The following is a 27,095-nucleotide window of genomic DNA, read 5'->3' on the forward strand; positions in this document are numbered from 1 at the left end:
TGCTCTCCAGGTGGGCGCCTGATTGCTGAACTTTAACTATATTCTCGTGCTCTCCAGGTGGGCGCCTGATTGCTGAACTTGAACTATATTCCCGTTCTCTCCAGGTGGGCACCTGATTGCTGAACTTGAACTATATTCCCGTGCTCTCCAGGTGGGCGCCTGATTGCCAAAACTTAACTGTATTCCCGTGCTCTCCAGGAGGGCGCCTGATTACTGAACTTGAACTATATTCCCATGCTCTCCAGGTGGGCGCCTGATTGTCAAAACTTTTTGTATTCCCGGGTTCTCCAGGTGGGCGCCTGATTGCCAAAACTTTAACTATTCTATTCTTCAGGTGGGCTCCTGATTTCAACAAAATAGACAAAACAAAGGAAATTTTCTGCCCCAGTTTGGTGGCTGGGCACATATGAGAGTGTTAACTGAATCATGTTACCAAATATTCTAAGAATTTGAAAGCTAAATCCCACCTATCCGATGCTTGCTTTCCCTTATGGAGGGTTTCTCTGAAACAAATAAAATTTCCTGCCCCTGTTTCAATCAAAGAAAAATCTTTCCAGTTTAAAAATGTGGTGGTTAGTTTGTGGCATTCTTGCTGAAGGTGGCCTCTCCACTGTCGTGCTTTATTTTGATTGGTTTCCCCGAACTGGCCAAGAACCGCTTGACTTTCCGACTGACTTTCAACCCCCACGACCTTGGATGACCCGAGTGTTCTATACTCAAACCATTATGTTACATCTCTGACCCATCTGTTTGAACCTCTGCATTTCCCACGAAATTACTAACCACTTCACTGGTGGAACTTCCACTGACCTTTTATATCCTATTTCACATCATACTATCTTGAGCAATACCTTGACCGCCCTGTGCTTTGTGCAACTTTGGAAGTTGGTAGTGAGCTTTGAAATCCTTTCTTATTCGCTTAAACGGAATTGACATTGGAAACATCTTAGAGAAATAAACCCAGAGGAAATGAAATGCAATGACTTTGAGAGTTAGGGATAAGAAAAATCCAAAATTGGAAGACTGACTGAAAGGGAAAAAAAGAGACTTATCTGAGTGGAGCAGCTGGCACCAATAATCATGACATGCATTTCGGATTAATCGGCCCAGTCTGTCCAACCGATCAACTTTCAGTTGTCGTACTTTACGCCCCAAGATATTCAAAACCCAATTTCTTCATCAAAACCTTGTCCTTGTTAGGCCTGCGGTGCCCCGAAGGATTTTCACCAACAAACCTCTCTCATTTGTTCATCTCTCAACTCACTTTCGCCTTAAGGTGCCCGTGAAGGTTTTCACCAATAAGATTCTCTCATTTTGATTTCTCTCAGCTTTTGTCGCCTTATGGTGCCCGCGAGGGTTTTCAACAATAAGACTCTCTCATTTTCATTTTCTTTGTTTGGACCGGAGTGTTGCCCCTGATATGGATCACCTCCACTTGCTTGACTTGTCATCTCTCAAAGACTGATCGGAAAGTCTTTCTTTGGATCGTAATGTGGGTTTGGATGGGGTTAGAAATAAAGGGTATCAAAAGGCTCAAAACAATTCAAATGGGTTCAAGATTACAACTTTCGGAATCAAATTTCTTACAATAAACACAACTTCTGCCCCAGTTTCTTTGCTTGGGGAACTTTTGAATTTTTACTTTGATGGAACCGAACCGTGCGGCTGCCTACGTATCCTTAAAAGGAATCAGGTCGAACGTAGTTCATGACATAGAAATTGCTTTGTTGTTGTGATTCTCTCCTTCCTCTTTCTTTCCTTTTCTCTTTCTTTCTTCTTTCTCTCTCTTTTTGTTGTTTTGTTGTTGTTGTTCTTCTTTTTTCTTTACTTTTACTCTTTTTTTTCTCTCTTCTTTTTTTCTTTTTTTTTCATTTTCATTTTTTCTCTCTTTTTTCCTTTACTTATCTTTCGCGCTTGCGTTTATGATCTTTGCTATTGATTCCAAAAGAGGGGTATGAAAGGAAATAAATAAGGCTCAAAAGGGGTAACAAAGGATAAAGTGTTTAGATAGCAGAACAAAATGCCTTCGTCATTCCAATCTTCAAAACATGCCAAGTACAAACAAACACAATTTAACTGAGGAAATCATACATAATATCTTTTTACTGCATCAGAATTGATAGTCATTTCTACACATTTGCCTTCTATATATCTGTTAAATACAAAGCACCATTGGACAACACTCTCGTTACGATGAACGACCCCTGCCAATTTGGGGTGAACTTGCCTTTTGCTTCAGCCTGATGTGGAAGGATACGTTTCAACACTTGCAGACCCACTTCGAACTTCCGTGGACGCACCTTCTTATTATATGCTCTTGCCATTCTCTGTTGATACAACTGGCCATGACACACTACTGCCAATATTTTCTCATCGATCAAACTCAATTGTTCCAGACGGGTTTTGACCCACTCTTCATCATCAACTTCGGCTTCTGCGACAATCCGAAGGGATTGGATTTCGACCTCTACGGGTATCACTGCTTCAGTACCATACACCAGCAAATAAGGAGTTGCCCCTATTGAAATACGAATAGTAGTACGATAATCCAACAATGCAAAGGGCAGCTTTTCATGTCACTGTCTGGAAACCTCCACCATTTTCCAAAGTATCTTCTTTATGTTCTTGTTGGCCGCCTCTATTGCTCTATTTGCCTTAGGGCAGTAAGGAGTGGAATTGTGATGCGTAATCTTAAACTGTTGGCCCACTTCCTTCATCAGATGGCTATTAAGATTAGCACCATTATCTGTGATGATCACCTTTGGGAATCCGAACCGACAAATGATATTTGAATGAACAAAATTGACCACTATCTTCTTGGTCACAGACTTGAAAGTTTTAGCTTCAACCCACTTAGTGAAATAGCCAATGGCCACCAGAATGAACCAATGCCCATTGGATGTTGCTGGCTCAATTGGTCCGATGACATCCATACCCCAAGCAACGAAGGGTCATGGTGCAGACATTGTGTGTAATTTAGATGGCGAAGAATGAATTAAATCTTCATGTACTTAGCATTGATGACATTTGCACACAAAACTGATACAGTCCCGCTCCATGGTGAGCCAATAATAACCTACTCGGAGAATCGTCTTTGCCAGAACATACCCACTCATGTGTGGCCCGCAAACCCCAGAATGTACTTCGGTCATGATAGTTGATGCTTGTCTAGCATCTCTACATCTTAACAAACCAAGATCTGGAGTCCTTTTGTACAAAACTCCCCCACTGAAGAAAAATCCACTTGCCAAACGTCGAATTGTTCTCTTTTGATCCCCCGTGGCTTGTACCGGATACACTCCCATTCTGATGTACTCCCTAATGTCGTGGAACCATGGCTCACCATCAAGTTCTTCTTCCACCATGTTACAGTAAGCATGTTGATCGCAGACTTGAATATGCAGAGGGTCGATATAAGCTTTGTCCGGATGGTGCAACATTGACGCCAAGCTAGCCAAAGCATTGGCAACCTCATTATGGATCTTTGGAATATGCCTGAACTCTACTGATCGAAATCGTTGACAAAGATCATGCAAAAATTGTCGGTACGGTATGAGCTTTAAATCCCGTTTTCCTATTCTCCTTGAATCTGGTGCACCAGAAGGTCCGAGTCTCCCAAGCTGAGCCGTAATAGGGTAATAGTGTCCTGTTTCAGAAATAAGTACAGCTCTTATCCCAATGCCCTTCATGTTAGCAGCTCCATCAAAGAAAAGTTTCCAACCTGACTCCTCAACTTGTTCCAACTCAACAATGTGCATCACCTCTTCATCAGGGAAGTAAGTCTTCAAAGGTTCGTATTCTTCATCCACCGGATTCTCGGCCAAATGGTTGGCTAATGCCTGGGCTTTCATCGCAATCCGAGTCATATAGACGATGTCAAATTCTGTGAGCAAGATCTGCCACTTTGCGAGCCTCCCTGTAGGCATAGACTTCTGAAAGATATACTTCAGCGGATCCAACCCAGAGATGAGGTAAGTAGTGTAAGATGACAAATAGTGCTTCAACTTCTGTGCTACCCAAGTTAGGGCGCAACATGTCCTTTCCAGGTGAGTGTACTTAACCTCATAAGATGTGAACGTCTTGCTGAGATAATAGATGGCCTACTCCTTCCTGCCGGTGATGTCGTGTTGACCCAACACACAACCAAACGAATTGTCCAAAACCGTCAAATACAGAATCAAAGGTCTCTCTGGTTCTGGTGGCACCAACACAGGTGGGTTTGACAAGTACCCCTTTATCTTATCAAATGCTTCCTGACACTCATCTGTCCACTTGACCGCAACATCCTTCTTCAACAGTCTGAAGATAGGCTCACAAGTTGTTGTAAGCTGAGCAATAAACCTGCTGATGTAATTCAACCTCCCTAACAGACTCATCACCTCAACCTTGTTCCTTGGGGGTGGCAATTCTTGGATAGCTTTGATCTTTGACGGGTCCAATACAATACCTCAACGACTGACTATGAATCCCAACAATTTTCCAGATGGCACAACAAATGTGCATTTTGCAGGATTGAGCTTAAGATTGTACCTGCAAAGCCTTTGGAAGAACTTTCTCAAATCTCTGACATGATCAGACTGCTTTCTAGACTTTATGATTACATCATCCACATAAACCTAGATCTCCTTGTGTATTATGTCATGGAATATGGTTGTCATTGCCCTCATGTAAGTTGCCCCAGCATTTTTCAAACTGAAAGGCATGACCCTGTAGTAGTATGTTCCCCATGGCGTGATGAATGCCGTCTTTTCTGCATCTTCCTCATCCGTTAGGATCTGATGATAACCTGCATAGCAATCCACAAAAGACCCAATCTCATGTGTGGCACAATTATCAATCAAATGTGGATGTTTGGCAATGGGAAGTTATCCTTTGGGATTGCCTTGTTGAGATCTCGATAATCAACACATACCCTGGTCTTACCATCCTTCTTTGGTACAGGCACGGCATTGGCTAACCAAGTGGGATAGCTCGTGACTCAAATGACCTTTGCCTCAAACTGCTTTGTGACCTCTTCTTTAATCTTTACACTCATGTCTATTTTAAACTTCCTCAACTTCTGCTTGACGAGAGGGAATGCCGGGTCAGTGGGCAATTTATGAACCACCAAGTAAGTGCTTAGACCCAGCATGTCGTCATATGACCATGCAAAAATATCTTTGTACTCAAATAATGCTTTAATTATCTCCTCCCTGAGTTGAGGTTCAAGATGGACACTTATCTTAGTTTCTATGATATTATCTGGGTCCTCTAAATTGATTGCTTCTGTATCACTCAGGTTAGGCTTGGGTTTTTCTTCAAAATGGCTTAATTCTTTACTAATCTCTTCAAAGGCCTCATCCTTATCAGATTCCGATTCATCATCACCCTCTATTTCTTGAATTACTATTTCAGAATTAGATTGGCTTTTAAGCCAGGGCCGAAGATGCCTCATGCATGTCATGTCATTGAAACCAGCATAAAAAGAACTGTACAAGGAAAAAAAGAAAAACAAAAATAAAACTATCAGGAATGAAGAAAAAGGGAAATTGCTTTTCATTGAAATTAAAAGATAACAAGGTTTATACATCCAAATGGACGGAACATAGAATCTGAATTACAACCCTAGAATAATCCAGATAAACTGAAAGAAAATCAAAGGAAACTACCAAAACTCCTTCCTGGTGGGGAGAAGAGTAGCTTCCCAATTGTTAATCTTTGCACTGGGCCCAACAAATTGCACATCCGCCTTGCTAGAACCCTCTCCAGCTTCCACCATGTTCACATCATCGAATAACTTCTCGAACCTTTCAATTAACTCTTTATCAGGACCAACCACATAACTAGGAACTATTGTTACTAGGCGTTTCGTGGTGCCAGGCTTGACAAATGATCTGGAGAGACTTGGGACAGGCTTTGGGAGGACCCATGCCCTCTGTTTCAGCTTTTTGGCTCTTTTCACGTCTGCAACTATGGGCTTGAATCCCAAACCAAATGTATCCAAGTTTTTGGGGTGGGACACCGGCTGTACAATACCTTGCAGAGATGCACCCAAACCCTTGCTAGGTACAAGACCATTTTTCAACATTTCAACGGCTACCATGACTAATGCGGCAGCTACCTTTGGAGTTGGAATGCACTTCCCTTCTGGAATTTTCTCTACCGGCACCGTGTCAAAAACCTGATAAACCCATGGCCCCTTGTCGTCTTCATCTTCAATGAATGGTACAATGGCATCACTGTGAGCGTACAATTTATCCTCGTCGTGCACAACGATTTCCTGTCTGTCCCATTCAAACTTGACCATCTAATGCAGTGTAGACCGGACTTCTTTGGCAGCATGAATCCAGGGTCGACCCAACAACAGATTGTAAGAAACAGCCACATCTAGCACCTGGAACTCCATGGTAAATTCAACTAGTCCTATTGTCAGCTCGAGCACTATGTCACCGACTGAATCTTTCCCTCCACCGTCGAACCCCCGAACACAAATACTGTTTTTGTGAATTTTTTCATCATCCACTTTCAATTTGTTCAGAGTAGAGAGAGGGCAAATGTTCTCACTAGAACCATTATCGACCAATACTCGAGTAATCACGGAATCTTTGCATTTCACCGTAAGATAGAGGGCTCTATTGTGCTCAGTACCCTCCATAGGCATCTCATCATCAGAAAAAGTGACTCCGTTTACCTCAAATATCTTATTTTCTATCTTTTCCAAATGGTTTACTGAGATTTTGTCAGGAACGTGAGCCTCGTTTAGGATTTTCATCAAAGCTCGACGGTGCTCGTCTGAATGGATTAACAATGACAATAGTGAAATCTGAGCAGGCGTCTTCCTCAACTGCTCCACAATTGAATAGTCTTGCACTTTCATCTTTCTCAAAAACTCTTCTGCCTCTTCTTCGGTCACATCTTTCTTTACTAGCACTGGGTTATCTTTGTTAGCTTTTCTTAACTCCGCGGGGGCAAAGCATCTCCCCGATTGAGTCAATCCATGGGTCTCATAGACTTCTTCTTTGACTTCATTGCCTTTGTAAGTCACTGTCACCCGTTCATAATTCCACGAGATGGCCTTGTTGTTGACTATCGGTAATTGAGTTACCGGCTTGATAATGATAGGATCTGTGCGGGAACCCTCCACAATTACAATAGGCTTGTTTGCCACTCCCGACATAACCACTTTTGCTCTTTCTTGTTTTACTGCAACATCACTTGAGGTCCCCTTCTTGACTACTACAGATGGTTCATTGTTTGCCCCGCTCAACCTGATTACTGATTTCTCAATTGTTGACTTTTTAACTGGCCTGGCTTCATTGGACCGAATCATCATGACGGTCTACGAAGGCTTCTTAGGCTTCCCTCCCTTATGCACTACTTCGATCATATTTGTCTCATAATGGGCCGGCAATGGGTTCTGGTTGATATTGGGCGCCTCCGGAGCTTGAACTTCAATTCTATTAGTATCAATAAGCTCTTGAATAGCTGTTTTCAATTGCCAGCATTTCTCTATGTCGTGCCCTAGAGCACTAGAACAATATTCGCAACTTATAGAATGATCAAGATTTCTCGGGGGAGGATTTGGCAGTCTTGGCTCGATCGGCCTCAGCATATCCAATTGTCTCAGCCTGTGGAACAAACTAGTATAGGACTCTCCCAATGGAGTGAAGGTTTTCTTCTTCTGCAACCTCTCATTCTTAAATGCTTGATTGGGCCGAAAACCTGATCCAGGAGGGTTTCGGTAGGCTCTTGGGGGTGGATAGGCATTTTGTGGAGTTGAGTATGTATTTTGTGGGACTGGCGCACGCCATTGTGCGTGGGCCGGAGGTTGGCTGTATGTTTGGGCATGGTGGACAGAAAAATGGGGGTCTGGTGGTGGGTAATAGTGTTGGGGTGGATTATACGGGGTGTGGGGGTAGGTTTGGTGGTGGGGTCAAGGCTGATTATAGTGGTGAGGCGTGCCCCTAGGTCCGAACCAAGCTCCTGAATCAATCGTTGCTACATCCTCTTTCTTCTTCTTTCCAATTACCCCCCCTCCAGCTCCACTTTGAATGGCCTGGGTGGTTTCCCTAATAGCCGAATAGCTCATGATTTTGTTTGTCTTGAGACCTTCTTCTACCATACCGCCCATCTTCACCACTTCATTGAAGGACTTGCCTATAGCTGATACTAGATGACCGTAATAAGTAAGTTCTAAGGCCTGCAGAAAATAATCCACCATTTCACTTTCTTTCATTGGAGGATCCACCCTTGCTGCCTGTTCTCTCCACCGAAAACCATACTCCCTGAAGCTTTCATTGTGATTTTTCTCAATCTTTGTCAAGGACAGACGATCCGGAATAATCTCGAGATTGTACTGGAAGTGACAAGAGAATGCTTGGGCTAGATCATCCCATGTATACCATCTTCTGTGATCCTGCCGGGTGTACCACTCCAGCGCCAAACCACTCAGACTTTGACTGAAATATGCCATTAGTAACTTGTCTTTCCTGCCAGCTCCCCTCATTTTGCTACAGAAACCTCTCAAGTGTGCCACTGGATCACCATGCCCATCATACAAATCAAACTTGGGCATCTTAAACCCTGCCGGCAATTGAACATCTGGAAATAGACATAGATCTTTGTAAGCCACGGTTACCTGACCTCCCAACCCCTGCATGTCTGAATGACTGTTCCAGGCTTTTAACTTTCCTAAACATCTCCTCCTGTTCGAGATTTTTATATGGTTTCTCAGTTTCCATAGGGAGATCAAAACGAGTGTAGGAATAGGGTTCTGGAGCTTTGAAAGTGGGTTTCGGGGGGTAATATTGGTTATCATGGGCTTGGAATAGGGGCTCGCTGGAGGATCTGTGGAGTGTAGTGAGAGGGGGTGCCACGAAGACAAGAGTGGCTGGTGGAGGAGGGTATGGGACTAGTTTGGGCAGTGGAGCTGGTGGTGTTTGGGAGGTGGTGCTTTGGTAGTGCTGGTAAATGGGGAATCTCGGGGATGAATAGGCAGTAGGAGGATCCTAAGACTGAGCCAATGGCGGGATGAAGGCAGGGTTGGCGGGGTAAGCTGGTGGTGGTTGCCCTTTTACCCATGCCTGGTACATTTCGGTCATCTGTTATTTCAGCTTATACATCTCTTCTTTCATCAAATTAACATCCGACTCTTCCACCTCTCTCAAAGGATCGATAACACTCGCATCAAGTTCTTGATTAGCCATGATCAACTTGTTTTTGGACCGGGTGTTGTATGGGTGAGTTGCCAGAATGCCAAACAAACTAACCACCTTCCTGTACTGGATTGTCAACAACAAACTTGTTAGTGATTAGAGCTTAACAGATAGGCAACCGCACATTTGGGGAATGTAATGCACCTAAACAGTTAACCCTTTCTATTATGCATTTGATCGGCTGCTTGCATCATCCCGGCTTCCCTTAATTTCCATTTGGCAACTTTTCTTTTTCCACTCTTACCTTTCTCTGCTTTATTTCTCATTGTTCTTTATTCTCTCATTTCTCTTTCTTGTTTTGTCATTGTTTCCTTCTCACGGTTTCTTATTTTCTCCCTCTCTTTTTTCTTTTTCTTTTCTCTCTTGTTTTTCCTCTCTCTTCCCCTCTTTTTTTCTTTTCTCTCTCTTTTTCTTTTTGGTTATGATCAAATCCTATGGAGATTGCCTATGTATCATGGCCCCGCATGAATCAGATCTTTGCATAGTTCTGGGGGATAAGTGTAAAAATAAATAATAAAACATTTAGAGATTTTCAAATTTTCATAAAAAAATGCTTTGATTACAACGACTCAAAAACTAACAGACTCGAAAAGGAAACTAACAGACTCCAACAGCAAGATGAAAACACAGCCTCGAAAACAAACTAACAGACTCCAACAAAAAGAAAATACAGACTTGAGTAAAAATCATGAATACATCAATGCCTCAAATGCTCCTGGGCCCCGCGGGACATCATTCGTTCTCGCCACAGGCCTACGCGCTAAATCTCCTTAGAGGTGTTAGAGATATTCCATTATCTGGCGGACAAAGGTCATCACAGTGGCGAAGAACGTGGATCTAGTCATGTCCTCACACTTACTGTATTTCATTGTGATATAGTCGGCGATCCTTCTGACCCTTTCTCTTATGACACCTTTTTCTTGCAACAAACGCCCAATCTGTTGGGCCCTAGCTTCTAAAGTTTGTTCAGCTATATGATTCCGTTCTTGAAGTTGTTGTAGATCTCTTTCTAACTGTGCCATTGCTGTATAACAGTGTTCTCTTTCAGCCTTAAAGTCTTTCGCCTGCTTGATCATTTTGTTCTCAACGGTGATGACTCTTTTCTTCAACCCCGTAACCTCATTGTCGTATTTCTCTTTTAACTGTTTAACCAGGAACGCTCGTTCTTCCACATTCTTAGCCAATTTTGTTCGAGCCTTGGCTAGTTCGCCCTCTACTTTGTTCAAATCAAAACCATACCCATCCACCTTCTGCCTAAGGTTCTTTATAAGCTTTTCATCCTTTTTACTTCTGGCAGGATTTTCAGCTGCTATTTTAATTTCTCGAATCTGGGCTCGAAGGGCCTCATTTTCTTTGGCTAGCTTTTTCTTTTCACCCTCATCCACCGCAACTTGCAAACCGTTCTCGAATTGGAGATCCCTGACTTGCTTTTCCAGCTTTCCTATTGTGGCCTTGTACTCATTCTCCTTGGCCAACCAAGCCCATTGTTCCTGCGACGCCTCAACGAATTCCTGAATGTGAGGCTTTTTGGCTAGTCCTTCCGGTTCGGCCCATGCAGTGTTCTTCTTTCTATACCAGGCAAGGTAGGTGCGTGAGACCTCACATCTAGATAGGTCACACACTTGAGTGTTCGCTATCAAATATTGGCACTCGTTCCAAATAGAACGAACTATTTCTTCATGAAATTGGTCATTGGAGCTAACCTCGACTGCATAAACACTAAGATCTTCATCTGAGTGCGTCACCTGGCACCTTCCCAACTATCTCATCACCCGGTATGGAGCGTAAGGCTGAATGCCTTGAAGACCCATTAGGAGGAAGTAAGGACCGGTGGTGGGCATATACATAATTTCTTCAACAGGAAGCCAACCCAGTGTCCATTCTATTTGCCCCGCAGTGATGGAGCGAAGGCGGGATACCCAATCTCCAAACCCTTCTGGTAACTTGAACCCTGAAATCCTTGTGTTGAACTCTTCAATGCAACTTTTCTCTGCGACCCATAACTCATATACTGAGGGCGGTGAAACAGGTGTTCGATCATCCACATCTGTAGTAGCAAATTGCATCCCTCGAAGAAATATGCCCCAGCTTTACAAGCTGTGAGAGCTCGGTATATCTCAGACACTATCATAGGGGCAAGGGTGCTCTTGGCGTTGGTATCAAGACTTTGACAACTCCAGCCACCCGCAGATTGATATTCCCATATTTCTGGGGAAACACCACGAGGCCTAAGAAAGCTACCATGAAGGCGAAACGCTTATGCTCATCCCATTTTGCTCGGTTCCCTTTGCTACAAACCCCGCTTTCCGAGTTGTTGAATCCTCCTACATACCCGTACCTCTAGTATATGAAACGTAGAGTGGAAAAACCGTCTGCCAACTCAGAGTACGGGATTCCCTTGTTTTTTTTAGTAAATCCATGAATTTGTGAGAGTTTACGGCTCTTGGAGCGATCAGATACTTATGCCTCAGACCTTCAGTACTTCCCATATAACCTGTTATCTCTTCTAAGGTGGGTGTGAGTTCAAAATCCGAGAATTGCAAGACATTGTGAGTTGGGTCCCAAAATCTAACCAACGCCTTTATGATGTCTCCTTTAGGCCTGATCTTCAACAACCCAGTGAGACCTCCCAAGTGTAGATTGACCTTATCTTGCTCTGATTTACCCAGATCTTCCCACCACATATGCAACTCCAAAGGGATCTTGTTCATGACTGTTATTGGCAAACTTTGACTCGTGCTCATTCTGCACATTTATTAGGGTGATTAAGCAAAATCAAGACTTGACTCAAAAACAAAGTTAACACTGTTTTTCTCTCTCTCTTTTTTTCAAATTTTTATTTCAAAATAAAACCCGGCTTTGCAAATACGGCCTTTCAGCATTTCCGGGGAGAAGATTTTAAGGTTGTGCTTACTAACCGACCAAAATGCCAAAAAAAAGACCAAAGGTGGTTGTTCTTGCAAAAACAGCCTTCCGACGTCCTTTCGGGGACATTCAACTATTTTCGACAAGAATGGTTTCACCTTACTTATTTCCAACAAATTAATAAAATTTTGGTGCCTTTTGAGCTATTTTTGCAAAAAGGAAGTTGGACCCGATGGGGGTTGCCTACGTATCCCACATCCGGTGAGAATCAAACTGGCGTAGTTCGGGCAATTTTGACAAAACAAAAACCAAATTTTTCTCTCTTTTTTTTCAAAATTTCGGCAGAGTTTCAGTATATTTTGGGACATCGGTTTTTCAAAAACAAGCAATTATCTCTCTTAGCCCTCACATTGACTTTCCTTCTCTCAAGCTTTTCCCTATAAGACGGTCAACATGGAAATCCGAAGCAAATGAATGCACAAGTAGCAAGTAGGATGCATCAGGATGGTCTTTTTCATTTCGGGTATACCTGTCCTAGACAGACCTAACCTCTATGTTGAGTCTCCAAAGTCAAATGCACATGATACAAATAAGCGTTCCTACTAGGGATCCAGCAAGAGGCTGAGTTATTCTAGGTTTAAAACCTGGGTGTACTATTCTAGACATGGCTTACCCGAGCGGACCACTCGAGCCGGGGAGCTGCGTAACGGTAACTAAAAGATCATCCGGCTTTGCAACTTGTCTGAACCTCATTCTACTTGGGATATGACACTAACAGAAAGAAGTCACGACCAGCGTGCACTCCTCGGGAGAGAGAAGAGAGGGGTTTCGTAGCAGTTTATGTATAGTTCAGATAATATCAAAGCGGTAAAAGCAACATTTAACACATTAGGCCCAAACATGTAATAAAATCAGATAAATATAGCCAAATATAACAATTATTCTAAGCTCGAATTCTTGAACCCTGAACCAGAGATTCTGGGTTCGATTCCTAGTAGAGTCGCCAGAGCTGTCACACCTCCTTTTTACCTACACCCTCGAAAGGGATATAAATGGAGTTTTTTCCAATTAAAGTGACAATCGAAAGGGGATTAATTTTAAGATTCAGAGCCGCCACTTGGGATAAATTTATGATGTCCCAAGTCACCGATTTTAAATCCCGAATCGAGGAAAGATTAAATTTGTTTTATAGTCCGTGAACACAGAAATCTGGGTAAGAATTTTTGTTAACTCGGGAGAAGGTGTTAGGCATTCCCGGGTTCCGTGGTTCTAGCACGGTCGCTCAACTGTTACAATTGGCCTATTATCTGATTTTAATACACTTTTGAACCTATGTGCATTTTAACTTTAAACCGCTTTTCATTATTTTAATAAAGATTTCAACGTCATCTAAAATACGTCTTTGGACCATGCCACATGAAATGCACCCGCAGTCCGAGACATATTTTATATAATGTTGTTAAGATTTGGATTTGGGTCACATAAATGTGTACCGGTGTTTAGGAAGGTAAATTATTAAAAGAACGCGCCTAAAGCAACTGCGCATTTGCAACCTTGCGAGGGCCATGGAAAATTCTATTAAATGGCTCGCCTCGATCTCTAAGGATAAAAATATTAATTAAGCGAGAACCATGCATTTTGAGATTTTATTTGGCACGGCTCACCTCGAATCATTCTAAAGGGAAATTCAAAATTAAACTCTTGAGGGTCATAACCTATTATTGTTTCGGATGACACACCTCGACTAACTAAAGATCTGTTCAATTAACTATTTACCTCACTAAGAACTAACATACTTCACCATCACTACTGTTTCAGGGAATCAAAAGTTAATATACTGTAATGAATCCATTTCAACAAGTGAATCAAATCATCAACCACACTTCTAAGAAGGAAATTAAACATGTTACAAAGGAAATGGAATTCACAGGGACCTATCCATGACTTGACAAAATAGAATAGCCTTCGTACATGGTCACACATGAGAGATTTCAATTAAACCAAGACAGATTCAATAATGAGGGCTAACAGTGCAACATCTGTTACTCAAAACTGCACAAATCTGCTGCCTAAATGGTGCAAAACAGGGCTGCTTTTCAGCTGGCTAACAGTCCAAACAAATGTCCCAAAATACTGCACGTCATCGACTTAATTTACTGCTCAAATTGACTTCTTCAACAGCTCGAAAGAGCAGAATTCTTGTAGCAGAAACAAGGCATACAAATTTTCGAACAAGAGCAGGAAAATAGAGCAATCTGAACATGTACAATCAACAAAACAATTAATTTGCGCCAGGTTTTAAAATCAAACATAACAGGATACTACGTGAATCATTAAGATTCAACCCAGACATTATTGCTACCCTAAGAACACAAGTAGAATTACCAAGACTGAGCTTTAGGATTTAAATAGCATATTTCAGCACTGCCTCAAGAAAACAGACAAGAATTCCAAGGAAACTACTTCATGAATACAGCTGATGCATAATTCTTACAGCTTGAAGATCAGAATGCACTTTGACATGAAACAAAGAAACAATTTGATGCAAAGTAAGGTCATATTCTTTTTTTGATGAAGAAAGTAAGATCATATTCTCAACTAGCGGTCATGGTCGGACTCAGATCTCAACACGAAGATGCTACCAACTCAAACACTCAACTCAAATTTATCAAGTAATAACACTCAATGAATTAGGACTAAAGTAGAAATGGGAAGCTATTTTTCCCAATTCCCAAAGCTTCAAGGTTGAGCTCAGCTCACACAACTGAACCTCAACCTTTAGTTTTAAGTCCAAACAATGTCAACAAACAGACTCGAACCAAGTTTTCAGCCACAATACATCAAAGAAAATCGACATAGCTCAACAGACTTCACAAAAAAAAACTCTCAGCTAGTCACAAATCGATAAGAAACTAAACTCAAATTCACTGATTCAATCCCACAAAAGCTTAAATGACAGCAACAAAGAGATGCAAACTCAGAAATTCCATAGCTTAAGAACAGCTAAAAAATAAAGTTACATGGGAGAAAGAAAATCAAACCTGAAGTTGCAAACTTCTTTTAATAATTACAGCCTTAATAATACACCTTTTGCCTTCGAATACTAGTGAAGTTCAGCAGCAAATACGCAGGACAATAGTAGAAATGGAATCGATGAACTTGAACCTCACGAACATTCAATAGACCTCAGTTCATTTCCCTTAATTCAAAGATGAAATTCAGAAAGAAAACGAACTCAACCTTCGAGTTCAAACCGAACTCATTAGTGAAAAATGACAGTTTCTGAACTTCCAAACGCAGAGAACAAAGAGGCTCAGATTAAACACAAAAACGAAATCAGATTTTTTTTTGTATTTCACTATTGTAATTGGAATTAAACTAAAATGGTTTTCAAAAATCAAAAAGAAAAAGAAGCTTTCTCAAAGCCCTATGTCCCAAGTGACCTCCCTTTCCCAAATGAGTCCCTTAGAATCAATCCCCCAAAATTCTCCATGCTCAAAATCGGATGAGGTCCCTTTTAAAAACGAACCCCTGATGAATGTGGGGCTCGGATTGAATGAAATTAATCCAATGCCTCACACTCATCCAACGAATCGTTTTCAAAACCTTCCAATCGCGTGTTACATCTCAACATCGGGCGAGTGAGAGGAGGGAGAATCTTTGGTGTCAGAAACTGTTAGAAATGGCAAGAGGAGAGAAGGAGGAACGCGTGGTTGTGGGTTTGGATTCACTCGCCAGGGATTTGGGTGATTCAAGGTTTGATTTATGTGAGAGAGGCGAGTGAATAGTGAGGCATCGCTGAATCTTGGGAAATTAGGGTATGTGAGTGTGTATTCGCGTGTGTATGTTTGGGAATGGGTCGGGTTTAGGGGGCAGACGGGCGGGTTTGTTGGGGAATTTGTTTTGGGCTTGTAGGATTAAAATTAAAAAGGCCCAAAGAGACTTCTTCTACACTCCTTTTCTTTTCCTCTTTTCAAATTAATTCTTTTTAATTTCCAACTCTTTTTAATTCCTCTTTTTTTTGAAAATTAAAAATAAAATCCTAAGTTGAATCACGAAACCAAATTAACCTAAAAAAACTAATTAATTCTAAATAATAATTATCACAAGTAATTAAAAAGCGAATTAAAGGAAAAACTACCCAAAACAAAAACTAAAATTAAAAAGGTGCAAAATAGGTTATTTTGTGATTGTCCCCTTTTTATAAAACAACTGATTTGCTAATTAATCCTAAAATGTAGAATTAAATCCTAAATACAAATGCAACATATTTTTGTATTTTTTGTGAATTAAACAAAATTAACATGCGCAAACAAATGCGAACAATTAACAAAAATGCTGCAAAAATCTACGAAATTGCAAATAATGGGAAAAATTTATTTTTCTTGAATTTATAGGAGTAATTCATATAGGGAAAAAATCACGTGCTCACAGCTGCCCCTCTTTACTCAGAAACACAGAGAGTTTTCGTGCAAAGATAAAGTGAGCGGATACGAGCGTGAGCGGATACAAGCGATTTTTGCCCGTTTGAATACTTCATGGGATACATTTTTGAAAGATTTGACCGCACCTTGCTTCCGAGGTTGCCTACATATCCTTGACTATAAAGGAATCGGGTTAGTGTAGTTCGGGAAGTTTTGGTAGCTGGGACTACCATGAGGCTGTGATTTCACTATTGCTGCTGCTGCTTACTGAACTCCTTATTACACCTGTCAAAATAAAAGAAGTTATACTAAAATATGATCTATGCATTACAAAAATCCTATCTGTATCTTCAAACTTGATCTTGTAGTTCTTGTTGCCTTGTTGACATGTATTCTCCCGATAAAGTCCCTTTGTTGCCGACTTGAATTGTAACCTGAGATCTTCAGGTGGACGCCTGATTGCTGCACTCGAATTATAATCTGAGATGTTTTCCTTTTCTCCAGGTGGACACCTGATTACCGACACTTAAATTGTTCCCCTTCCTTAAAACTGATGTTGTTCTCCCTTGCTCTCCAGGTGGGCGCTTGATTGCCAAAACTTGAACCGTATTCTCGTGCTCTCCAGGTGGGCACTTGATTGCCAAAACTTAAAATGTATTCCCGTGCTCTCCAGGTGGGCGCCTGATTGCTGAACTTGAACTATATTCTCGTGCTCTCCAGGTGGGCGCCTGATTACCAAAACTTGAACTGTATTCCCGTGCTCTCTAGGTGGGCGCCTGATTGTTGAACTTTAACTGTATTCCCGTGCTCTCCAGGGGGCGCCTAATTGCCAAAACATTAACTGTATTCCCGTGCTCTCCAAGTGGGCGCCTGATTGGCGAACTTGAATTGTATTCCCGTGCTCTCCAGGTGGGCGCCTGATTGCCAAAACTCGAACTGTATTCCCGTGCTCTACAGGTGGGTGCCTCATTGCCAAAACTTTAACAATATTCCCGTGCTCTCCAGGTGGGCGCCTGATTGCCGGACTTGAACTATATTCCCGTGCTCTCCAGGTGGGCGCGTGATTACCAAAACTTGAACTGTATTCCCGTGCTCTCCAGGTGGGCTCCTGATTGCTGAACTTTAACTGTATTCCCGTGCTTTCCAGGTGGGCGCCTGATTGTCAGACTTGAACTGTATTCCCGTGCTCTCCAGGTGGGTTCCTGATTACCAAAACTTGAACTGTATTCCCGTGCTCTCCAGGTGGGCGCCTGATTGCTGAACTTTAATTGTATTCCCGTGCTCTCCAGGTGGGCGCCTGATTGCTGAACTTGAACTATATTCCCGTGCTCTCCAGGTAGGCGCCTGATTGCCAAAACTTAACTGTATTCCCGTGCTCTCCAGGTGGGCGCCTGATTGCTGAACTTTAATTGTATTCTCCTGCTCTCCAGGTGGGCGCCTGATTGCTGAACTTGAACTGTATTCCCATGCTCTCCAGGTAGGCGCCTGATTGTCAAAACTTTCTGTATTCCCGTGCTCTTCAGGTGGGCGCCTGATTGCCAAAACTTTAACTGTTCTGTTCTTCAGGTGGGCTCTTGATTTCAACAAAATAGACAAAACAAAGGAAATTTTCAGCCCCAGTTTGGTGGCTGGGCACATATGAGAGTGTTAACTGAATCATGTTACCAAATATTCTAAGAATTTGAAAGCTAAATCCCATTATCCAAGAGGGTCCTAAAAACTCCTAGTTAAATGATAGCTTTACATCTAAATTATATCTTCTAAAGTTATGACTCCCACTAAACCTTGTTATCTAAGAGGGTCTTAAAACTACATCCTATTATCCAGGAGGGTCTTGAAAATCAAAAATCAAGTCTTATCTTAAGAGTGACAACTTTTACGACTGAATTATACTATCCTACAGGAGAACTTACGCTAAATATTGTTATCTAATGGAAATCTTAAAGCTAAGTCCCATTATACAGGAGGGTCCTGAAAACTTCTAATTGAATCCTATCTCAAACATGCCAACTTATATTCCTTCAGGGTACATTTATGCTAGATTTTGCTACTCATGATTGTTTTGAATTTTAACTTAGGTTCCATTTTCCCGGAGAGTCCAGAGAATTTATGGTCAAACCTATCCGATGCTTGCTTTCCCTTATGGAGGGTTTCTCTGAAACAAATAAAATTTCCCGCCCCTGTTTCAATCAAAGAAAATTCTTTCCAGTTTAAAAATGTGGTGGTTAGTTTGTGGCATTCTTGCTGAAGGTGGCCTCTCCACTGTCGTGCTTTATTTTGATTGGTTTCCCCGAACTGGCCAAGAACCGCTTGACTTTCCGACTGACTTTCAACCCCCACGACCTTGGATGACCCGAGTGTTCTATACTCAAACCATTATGTTACATCTCTGACCCATCTGTTTGAACCTCTGCATTTCCCATGAAATTACTAACCACTTCACTAGTGGAACTTCCACTAACCTTTTATATCCTATTTCACATCATACTATCTTGAGCAATGCATTGACCGCCCTGTGCTTTGTGCAACTTTGGAAGTTGGTAGTGAGCTTTGAAATCCTTTCTTATTCGCTTAAATAGAACTGACATTGGAAACATGTTAGAGAAATAAACCCAGAGGAAATAAAATGCAATGACTTTGAGAGTTAGGGATACGAAAAATCCAAAATTGGAAGACTGACTGAAAGGGAAAAAAAAGAGACTTATCTGAGTGGAGCAGCTGGCACCAATAATCATGACATGCATTTCGGATTAATCGGCCCAGTCTATCCAACCGATCAACTTTCAGTTGTCGTACTTTACGCCCCAAGATATTCAAAACCCAATTTCTTCATCAAAACCTTGTCCTTGTTCGGCCTGCGGTGCCCCGAAGGATTTTCACCAACAAACCTCTCTCATTTGTTCATCTCTCAACTCACTTTCGCCTTAAGGTGCCCGTGAAGGTTTTCACCAATAAGATTCTCTCATTTTGATTTCTCTCAGCTTTTGTCGCCTTATGGTGCCCGCGAAGGTTTTCACCAATAAGACTCTCTCATTTTCATTTTCTTTGTTTAGACCAGAGTGTTGCCCCTGATATGGATCACCTCCACTTGCTCGACTTGGCATCTCCCGAAGACTGATCGGAAAGTCTTTCTTTGGACCATAATATGGGTTTGGATGGGGTTAGAAAGAAAGGGTATCAAAAGGCTCAAAACAATTCAAATGGTTTCAAGATTACAACTTTCGGAATCAGATTTCTTACAACAACCACAACTTCTGCCCCAGTTTCTTTGCTTGGGGGACTTTTGAATTTTTACTTTGATGGGACCGAACCGTGCGGATACCTACGTATCCTTATAAGGAATCAGGTCAAACGTAGTTCATGACATAGAAATTGCTTTGTTGTTGTGATTCTCTCCTTCCTCTTTCTTTCCTTTTCTCTTTTCCTTTCTTCTGTCTCTCTCTTTTTGTTGTTTTGTTGTTGTTCTTCTTCTTTTTTCTTTACTTTTACTCTTTTTTCTCTTTTTTTTTTAATTTTCATTTTTTTTCTCTTTTTTCCTTTACTTATCTTTCGCGCTTGCGTTTCTAATCTTTGCTACTGATTCCAAAAGAGGGGTATGAAAGGAAATAAATAAATCTCAAGAGGGGTAACAAAGGATAAAGTGTTTAGATAGCAGAACAAAATGCCTTCGTCATTCCAATCTTCAAAACATGCCAAGTACAAACAAACACAATTTAACTAAGGAAATCATACATAATATCTTTTTACTATATCTATTAAATACAAAGCACCATTGGACAACACTCTCGTTACGATGAACGACCCCTGCCAATTTGGGGCGAACTTACCTTTTGCTTCAGCCTGATGTGGAAGGATACGTTTCAATACTTGCAGACCCACTTCGAACTTCCGTGGACGCACCTTCTTATTATATGCTCTTGCCATTCTCTGTTGATACAACTGGCCATGACACACTGCTGCCAATATTTTCTCATCGATCAAACTCAATTGTTCTAGACGGGTTTTGACCCACTCTTCATCATCAACTTCGGCTTCTGTGACAATCCGAAGGGATGGGATTTCGACCTCTGCGGGTATCACTACTTCAGTACCATACACCAGCAAATAAGGAGTTGCCCCTACTGAAATACGAATAGTAGTACGATAACCCAACAATGCAAAAGGCAGCTTTTCATGTCATTGTTTGGAAAACCTCCACCATTTTCCAAAGTTTCTTCTTTATGTTCTTGTTGGCCGCCTCGATTACTCCGTTTGCCTTAGGGCGGTAAAGGGTGGAATTGCGATGTGTAATCTTAAACTGTTGGCACACTTCCTTCATCAGATGGCTGTTAAGATTAGCACCATTATCTGTGATGATCACCTTTGGGAATCCGAACCGACAAATGATATTTGAATGAACAAAATAGACCACTACCTTCTTGGTCATAGACTTGAAAGTTTTAGCTTCAACCCACTTAGTGAAATAGTCAATGGCCACCAGAATGAACCAATGCCCATTGGATGCTGCTGGCTCAATTGGTCCGATGACATCCATACCCCAAGCAACAAAGGGCCATGGTGCGGACATTGTGTGTAATTCAGATGGCGGAGAATGAATTAAATATTCGTTTACTTAGCATTGATGACATTTGCACACAAAACTGATACAATCTCGCTCCATGGTGAGCCAATAATAACCTGCTCGGAGAATCTTCTTTGCCAGAACATACCCACTCATGTGCGGCCCGCAAACCCGGGAATGTACTTCGATCATGATAGTTGATGCTTGTCTAGCATCTATACATCTTAACAAACCAAGATCTAGAGTCCTTTTGTACAAAACTCCCCCACTGAAGAAAAATCCATTTGCCAAACGTCGAATTGTTCTCTTTTGATCCCCGGTGGCTTGTACCAGATACACCCTCATTCTGATGTACTCCCTGATGTCGTTGAACCATGGCTCACCATCAAGTTCTTCTACCACCATGTTACAATAAGCATGTTTATCGCGGACTTGAATATGCAGAGGGTCGATATAAGCTTTGTCCGGATGGTGCAACATTGATGCCAAGGTAGCCAAAGCATCGGCAACCTCATTATGGATCCTTGGAATATGCCTGAACTCTACTGATCGAAACCGTTGACAAAGATCATGCAAAAATTGTCGGTACGGTATGAGCTTTAAATCCCATGTTTCCCATTCTCCTTGAATCTGGTGCACCAGAAGGTCCGAGTCTCCCAAGACCAAGACTTCCTGGACACCCATGTCTATAGCTAACCTCAAACCCAAAATGCATGCCTCGTACTCAGCCATGTTGTTAGTATAGTAGAAACGAAGCTGAGCCATAATAGGGTAATAGTGCCATGTTTCAGAAATAAGTACAGCTCCTATCCCAACGCCCTTCATGTTAGCAGCTCCATCAAAGAAACGTTTCCAACCTGACTCCTCAACTTGTTCCAACTCAACAATGTGCATCACCTCTTCATCAGGGAAGTAAGTCTTCAAAGGTTTATATTCTTCATCCACCGGATTCTCGGCCAAATGGTCGGCCAATGCCTGGGTTTTCATCGCAATCCGAGTCATATAGACGATGTCAAATTCTGTGAGCAAGATCTGCCACTTTGCGAGCCTCCATGTAGGCATAGGCTTCTGAAAGATATACTTCAGCGAATCCAACCCAGAGATGAGGTAAGTAGTGTAAGATGACAAATAGTGCTTCAACTTCTGTGCTACCCAAGTTAGGGCGCAACATTTCCTTTCCAGGTGAGTGTACTTAACCTCATAAGATGTGAATGTCTTGTTGAGATAATAGATGGACTACTCCTTCCTGCCGGTGATGTCGTGTTGACCCAACACACAACCAAACGAATTGTCCAAAACCGTCAAATACAGAATCAAAGGTCTCTCTGGTTCTGGTGGCACCAACACAGGTGGGTTTGACAAGTACCCCTTTATCTTATCAAATGCTTCCTGACACTCATATGTCCACTTGACTGCAATATCCTTCTTCAACAATCTGAAGATAGGCTCACAAGTTGTTGTAAGCTGAGCAATAAACCTGCTGATGTAATTCAACCTCCCTAACAGACTCATCACCTCGGTCTTGTTCCTTGGGGGTGGCAATTCTTGGATAGCTTTGATCTTTGACGGGTCCAATTCAATACCTCAATGACTGACTATGAATCCCAACAATTTTCCAGATGGCACACCAAATGTGCATTTTGCAGGATTGAACTTAAGATTGTACCTGCGAAGCCTTTGGAAGAACTTTCTCAAATCTCTGACATGATCAGACTGCTTTCTAGACTTTATGATTACATCATCCACATAAACCTCAATCTCCTTGTGTATTATGTCATGGAATATGGTTGTCATTGCCCTCATGTAAGTTGCCCCAGCATTTTTCAAACCGAAAGGCATGACCCTGTAGCAGTATGTTCCCCATGGCATGATGAATGCCGTCTTTTCTGCATCTTCCTCATCCATTAGGATCTGATGATAGCCTGCATAGCAATCCACAAAAGACCCAATATCATGTTTGGCACAATTATCAATCAAAATGTGGATGTTTGACAATGGGAAGTTATCCTTTGGGCTTGCCTTGTTGAGATCTCGATAATCAACACACACCCTGGTCTTACCATCCTTCTTTGGTACAGGCACGACATTGGCTAACCAAGTGGGATAGCTCGTGACTCGAATGACCTTTGCCTCAAACTGCTTTGTGACCTCTTCTTTAATCTTTACACTCATGTCTATTTTAAACTTCCTCAACTTCTGCTTGACGAGAGGGAATGCCGGGTCAGTGGGCAATTTGTGAACCACCAAGTAAGTGCTTAGATCCGGCATGTCGTCATATGACCATGCAAAGATATCTTTGTACTCAAACAATTCTTTAATTATCTCCTCCCTGAGTTGAGGTTCAAGATGGACGCTTATCATAGTTTCTATGATATTATCTGGGTCCCCTAAATTGATTGCTTTTGTATCACTCAGATTAGGCTTGGGTTTTTCTTCAAAATGGCTTAATTCTTTACTAATCTCTTCAAAGGCCTCATCCTTATCATAATCCGATTCATCATCACCCTCTATTTCTAGAATTACTATTTCAGAATTAGATTGGCTTTTAAGACAGGACCGAAGATTACTCATGCATGTCATGTCATTGAAACCAGCATAAAAAGAATTGTACAAGGAAGAAAAGAAAAACAAAAATAAATCTATCAGGAATGAAGAAAAAGGGAAATTGCATTTCATTGAAATTAAAAGATAACAAGGTTTATACATCCAAATGGACGGAACATAGAATCTGAATTACAACCCTGGAATAATCCAGATACACTGAAAGAAAATCAAAGCAAACTACCAAAACTCCTTCCTGATGGGGAGAGGAGTAGCTTCCCAATTGTTAATCTTTGCACTGGGCCCAACAAATTGCACATCCGCCTTGCTAGAACCCTCTCCAGCTTCCAACATGTTCACATCATCGAATAACTTCTCGAACCTTTCAATCAACTCTTTATCAGGACCAATCACATAACTGGGAACAGTTGTTACTGGGCGTTTCTTGGTGCCAGGCTTGACAAATGATCTGGAGAGACTTGGGACAGGTTTTGGGAGGACCCATGCCCTCTGTTTCAGATTTCTGGCTCTTTTCACGTCTGCAACTATAGGCTTAAATCCCAAACCAAATGTATCCAAGTTTTTGGGGAGGGACACCGGCTGTACGATACCTTGCAGAGATGCACCCAAACCCTTGCCAGGTACAAAATCATTTTTCAACATTTCAACGGCTACCATGACTGATGCGGCAGCTACCTTTGGCGTTGGAAGGCACTTCCCTTCTGGAATTTTCTCTACTGACACCGTGTCAAAAACCTGATAAACCCATGGCCCTTTTGTCTTCATCCTCAATGAATGGTACAATGGCATCACTGTGAGCGCACAAGTTATCCTCATCATGCACAATGATTTCCTGTCTGTCCCATTCAAACTTGACCATCTAATGCAGTGTAGACGGGACTTCTTTGGCAGCATGAATCCAGGGTCGACCCAACAGCAGATTGTAAGAAACAGCCACATCTAGCACCTGGAACTCCATGGTAAATTCAACTAGTCCTATTGTCAGCTCGAGCACTATGTCACCGACTGAATCTTTCCCTCCACCGTCGAACCCCCGAACACAAATACTGTTCGTGTGAATTCTTTCATCATCCACTTTCAATTTGTTCAGAGTAGAGAGAGGGAAAATGTTCGCACTAGAACCATTGTCGACCAATACTCGAGTAACCACGGAATCTTCACATTTCACCGTAAGATAGAGGGCTCTATTGTGCTCAGTACCCTCCATAGGCAACTCATCATCAAAAAAAGTGACTCCATTTACCTCAAATTTCTTGTTTGCTATCTTTTCCAAATAGTTTACTGAGATTTTGTCAGGAACGTGAGCCTCGTTTAGGATTTTCATCAAAGCTCGATGGTGCTCGTCTGAATGGATTAACAATGACAACAGTGAAATCTGAGCAGGCATCTTCCTCAACTGCTCCACAATTGAATAGTCTTGCACTTTCATCTTTCTCTAAAACTCTTTTGCCTCTTCTTCGGTCACAGCTTTCTTTACTAGCACTGGTTTATCTTTGGAGGTTTTAGCTTTTCTTAACTCCTCGGGGGCAAAGCATCTCCCCGATCGAGTCAATCCATGGGTCTCATAGACTTCTTCTTTGACTTCATTGCCTTTGTAAGTCACTGTCACCCGTTCATAATTCTACGAGATGGCCTTGTTGTTGACTATCGGTAATTGAGTTACCGGCTTGATAATGATAGGATCTGTGCAGGCACCCTCCACAATTACAATAGGCTTGTTCGCCACTCCCGGCGCAACCACTTTTGCTCTTTCTTTTTTTACTGCATCACTTGAGGTCCCCTTCTTGACTACTACAGATGGTTCACTGTTTGCCCCGCTCAACCTGATCACTAATTTCTCACTTGTTGACTTTTCAACTGGCCTGGATTCACTGGACCGAATCATCATGACGGTATGTGAAGGCTTCTTAAGCTTCCCTCCCTTATGCACTACTTCGATCATATTTGTCTCATAATGGGCCGACAATGGGTTCTGGTTGATATTGGGCGCCTCCGGAGCTTGGACTTCAATTTGATTGGTATCAATAAACTCTTGAATAGCTATTTTCAATTGCCAGCATTTCTCTATGTCGTGCCACAGAGCACTAGAACAATATTCGCAACTTACAGAATGATCAAGATTTCTCGGGGGAGGATTTGGCAGTCTTGGCTCGATCGGCCTCAGCACATCCAATTGTCTCAGCCTGTGGAACAAACCAGTATAGGAATCTCCCAATGGAGTAAAGGTTTTCTTCTTCTGCAACCTCTCATTCTTAAATGCTTGATTGGGCCGAAAACCTGATCCAGGAGGGTTTCGGTAGGCTCTTGGGGGTGGATAGGCATTTTGTGGAGTTAAGTATGTATTCTATGGGACTGGCGCATGCCATTGTGCATGGGCCGGAGGTTTGCTGTATATTTGGGCATGGTGGACAGAAAAATAGGGGTCTGGTTGTGGGTAATAGTATTGGGGTGGATTATACGGGGTATGGGGGTAGGTTTGGTGGTGGGGTCGAGGCTGATTATAGTGGTGAGGCGAGCCCCTAGGTCTGAACCAAGCTCCTGAATCAATCATTGCTACATCCTCTTCTTCTTCTTTCCAATTACCTCCCCCCCTCCAGCTCCACTTTGAATGGCCTGGGTAGTTGCCCTAATAGCCAAATAGCTCATGAGTTTGTTTGTCTTGAGACCTTCTTCTACCATACCGCCCATCTTCACCACTTCATTGAAGGACTTGCCTATAGCTGATACCAAATGACCGTAATAAGTAGGTTCTAAGGCCTGCAAAAAATAATCCACCATTTCACTTTCTTTCATTTGAGGATCCACCCTTTCTACCTGTTCTCTCCACCGAAAACCATACTCCCTGAAGCTTTCATTGTGCTTTTTCTCAATCTTTGTCAAGAACAGACGATCCGGAATAATCTCGAGATTGTAATGGAAGTGACAAGAGAATGCTTGGGCTAGATCATCCCATGTATACTATTTTCTGTGATCCTGCTGGGTGTACCACTTCAGTGCCGAACCACTCAGACTTTGACTGAAATATGCCATTAGTAACTCGTCTTTCCCGCCAGCTCCCCTCATTTTGCTACAGAAACCTCTCAAGTGTGCCACTGGATCACCATGCCCATCATACAAATCAAACTTGGGCATCTTAAACCCTGCCGGCAATTGAACATCTGGAAATAGACATAGATCTTGTAAGCCACGCTTACCTGACCTCCCAACCCCTGCATGTCTCTGAATGACTGTTCCAGGCTTTTAACTTTCCTGAACATCTCCTCCTGTTCGAGATTTTTATATGGTTTCTCAGTTTCCATAGAAAGATCAAAATGAGTGTAGGAATAGGGTTTTGGAGCTTTGAAAGTGGGTTCCGGGGGGTAATATTGGTTATCATGGGCTTGGAATAAGGGCTCGCTGGAGGATCTGTGGAGTGTAGCAGGAGGGGGTGCCACGAAGACTGGAGTGGTTGGTAGAGGAGGGTATGGGACTAGTTTGGGTGGTGGAGCT

At 42.1% G+C, this 27,095-nt stretch overlaps 1 protein-coding gene across 1 annotated transcript; it reads right to left on the reverse strand.

The window, feature by feature from the left end:
* Positions 1–6,286: 6,286 nt before the first annotated feature.
* Positions 6,287–6,640, reverse strand: LOC138883408 (uncharacterized). The gene has a single exon (XM_070164091.1). It carries the CDS (start codon positions 6,638–6,640, stop codon positions 6,287–6,289), a length of 354 nt encoding a protein of 117 aa, XP_070020192.1.
* Between the last annotated feature and the right edge of the window lie 20,455 nt (positions 6,641–27,095).

This window comes from Nicotiana sylvestris, chromosome 12, assembly GCF_000393655.2.
Source record: "Nicotiana sylvestris chromosome 12, ASM39365v2, whole genome shotgun sequence".
Lineage (NCBI taxonomy): Eukaryota > Viridiplantae > Streptophyta > Magnoliopsida > Solanales > Solanaceae > Nicotiana > Nicotiana sylvestris.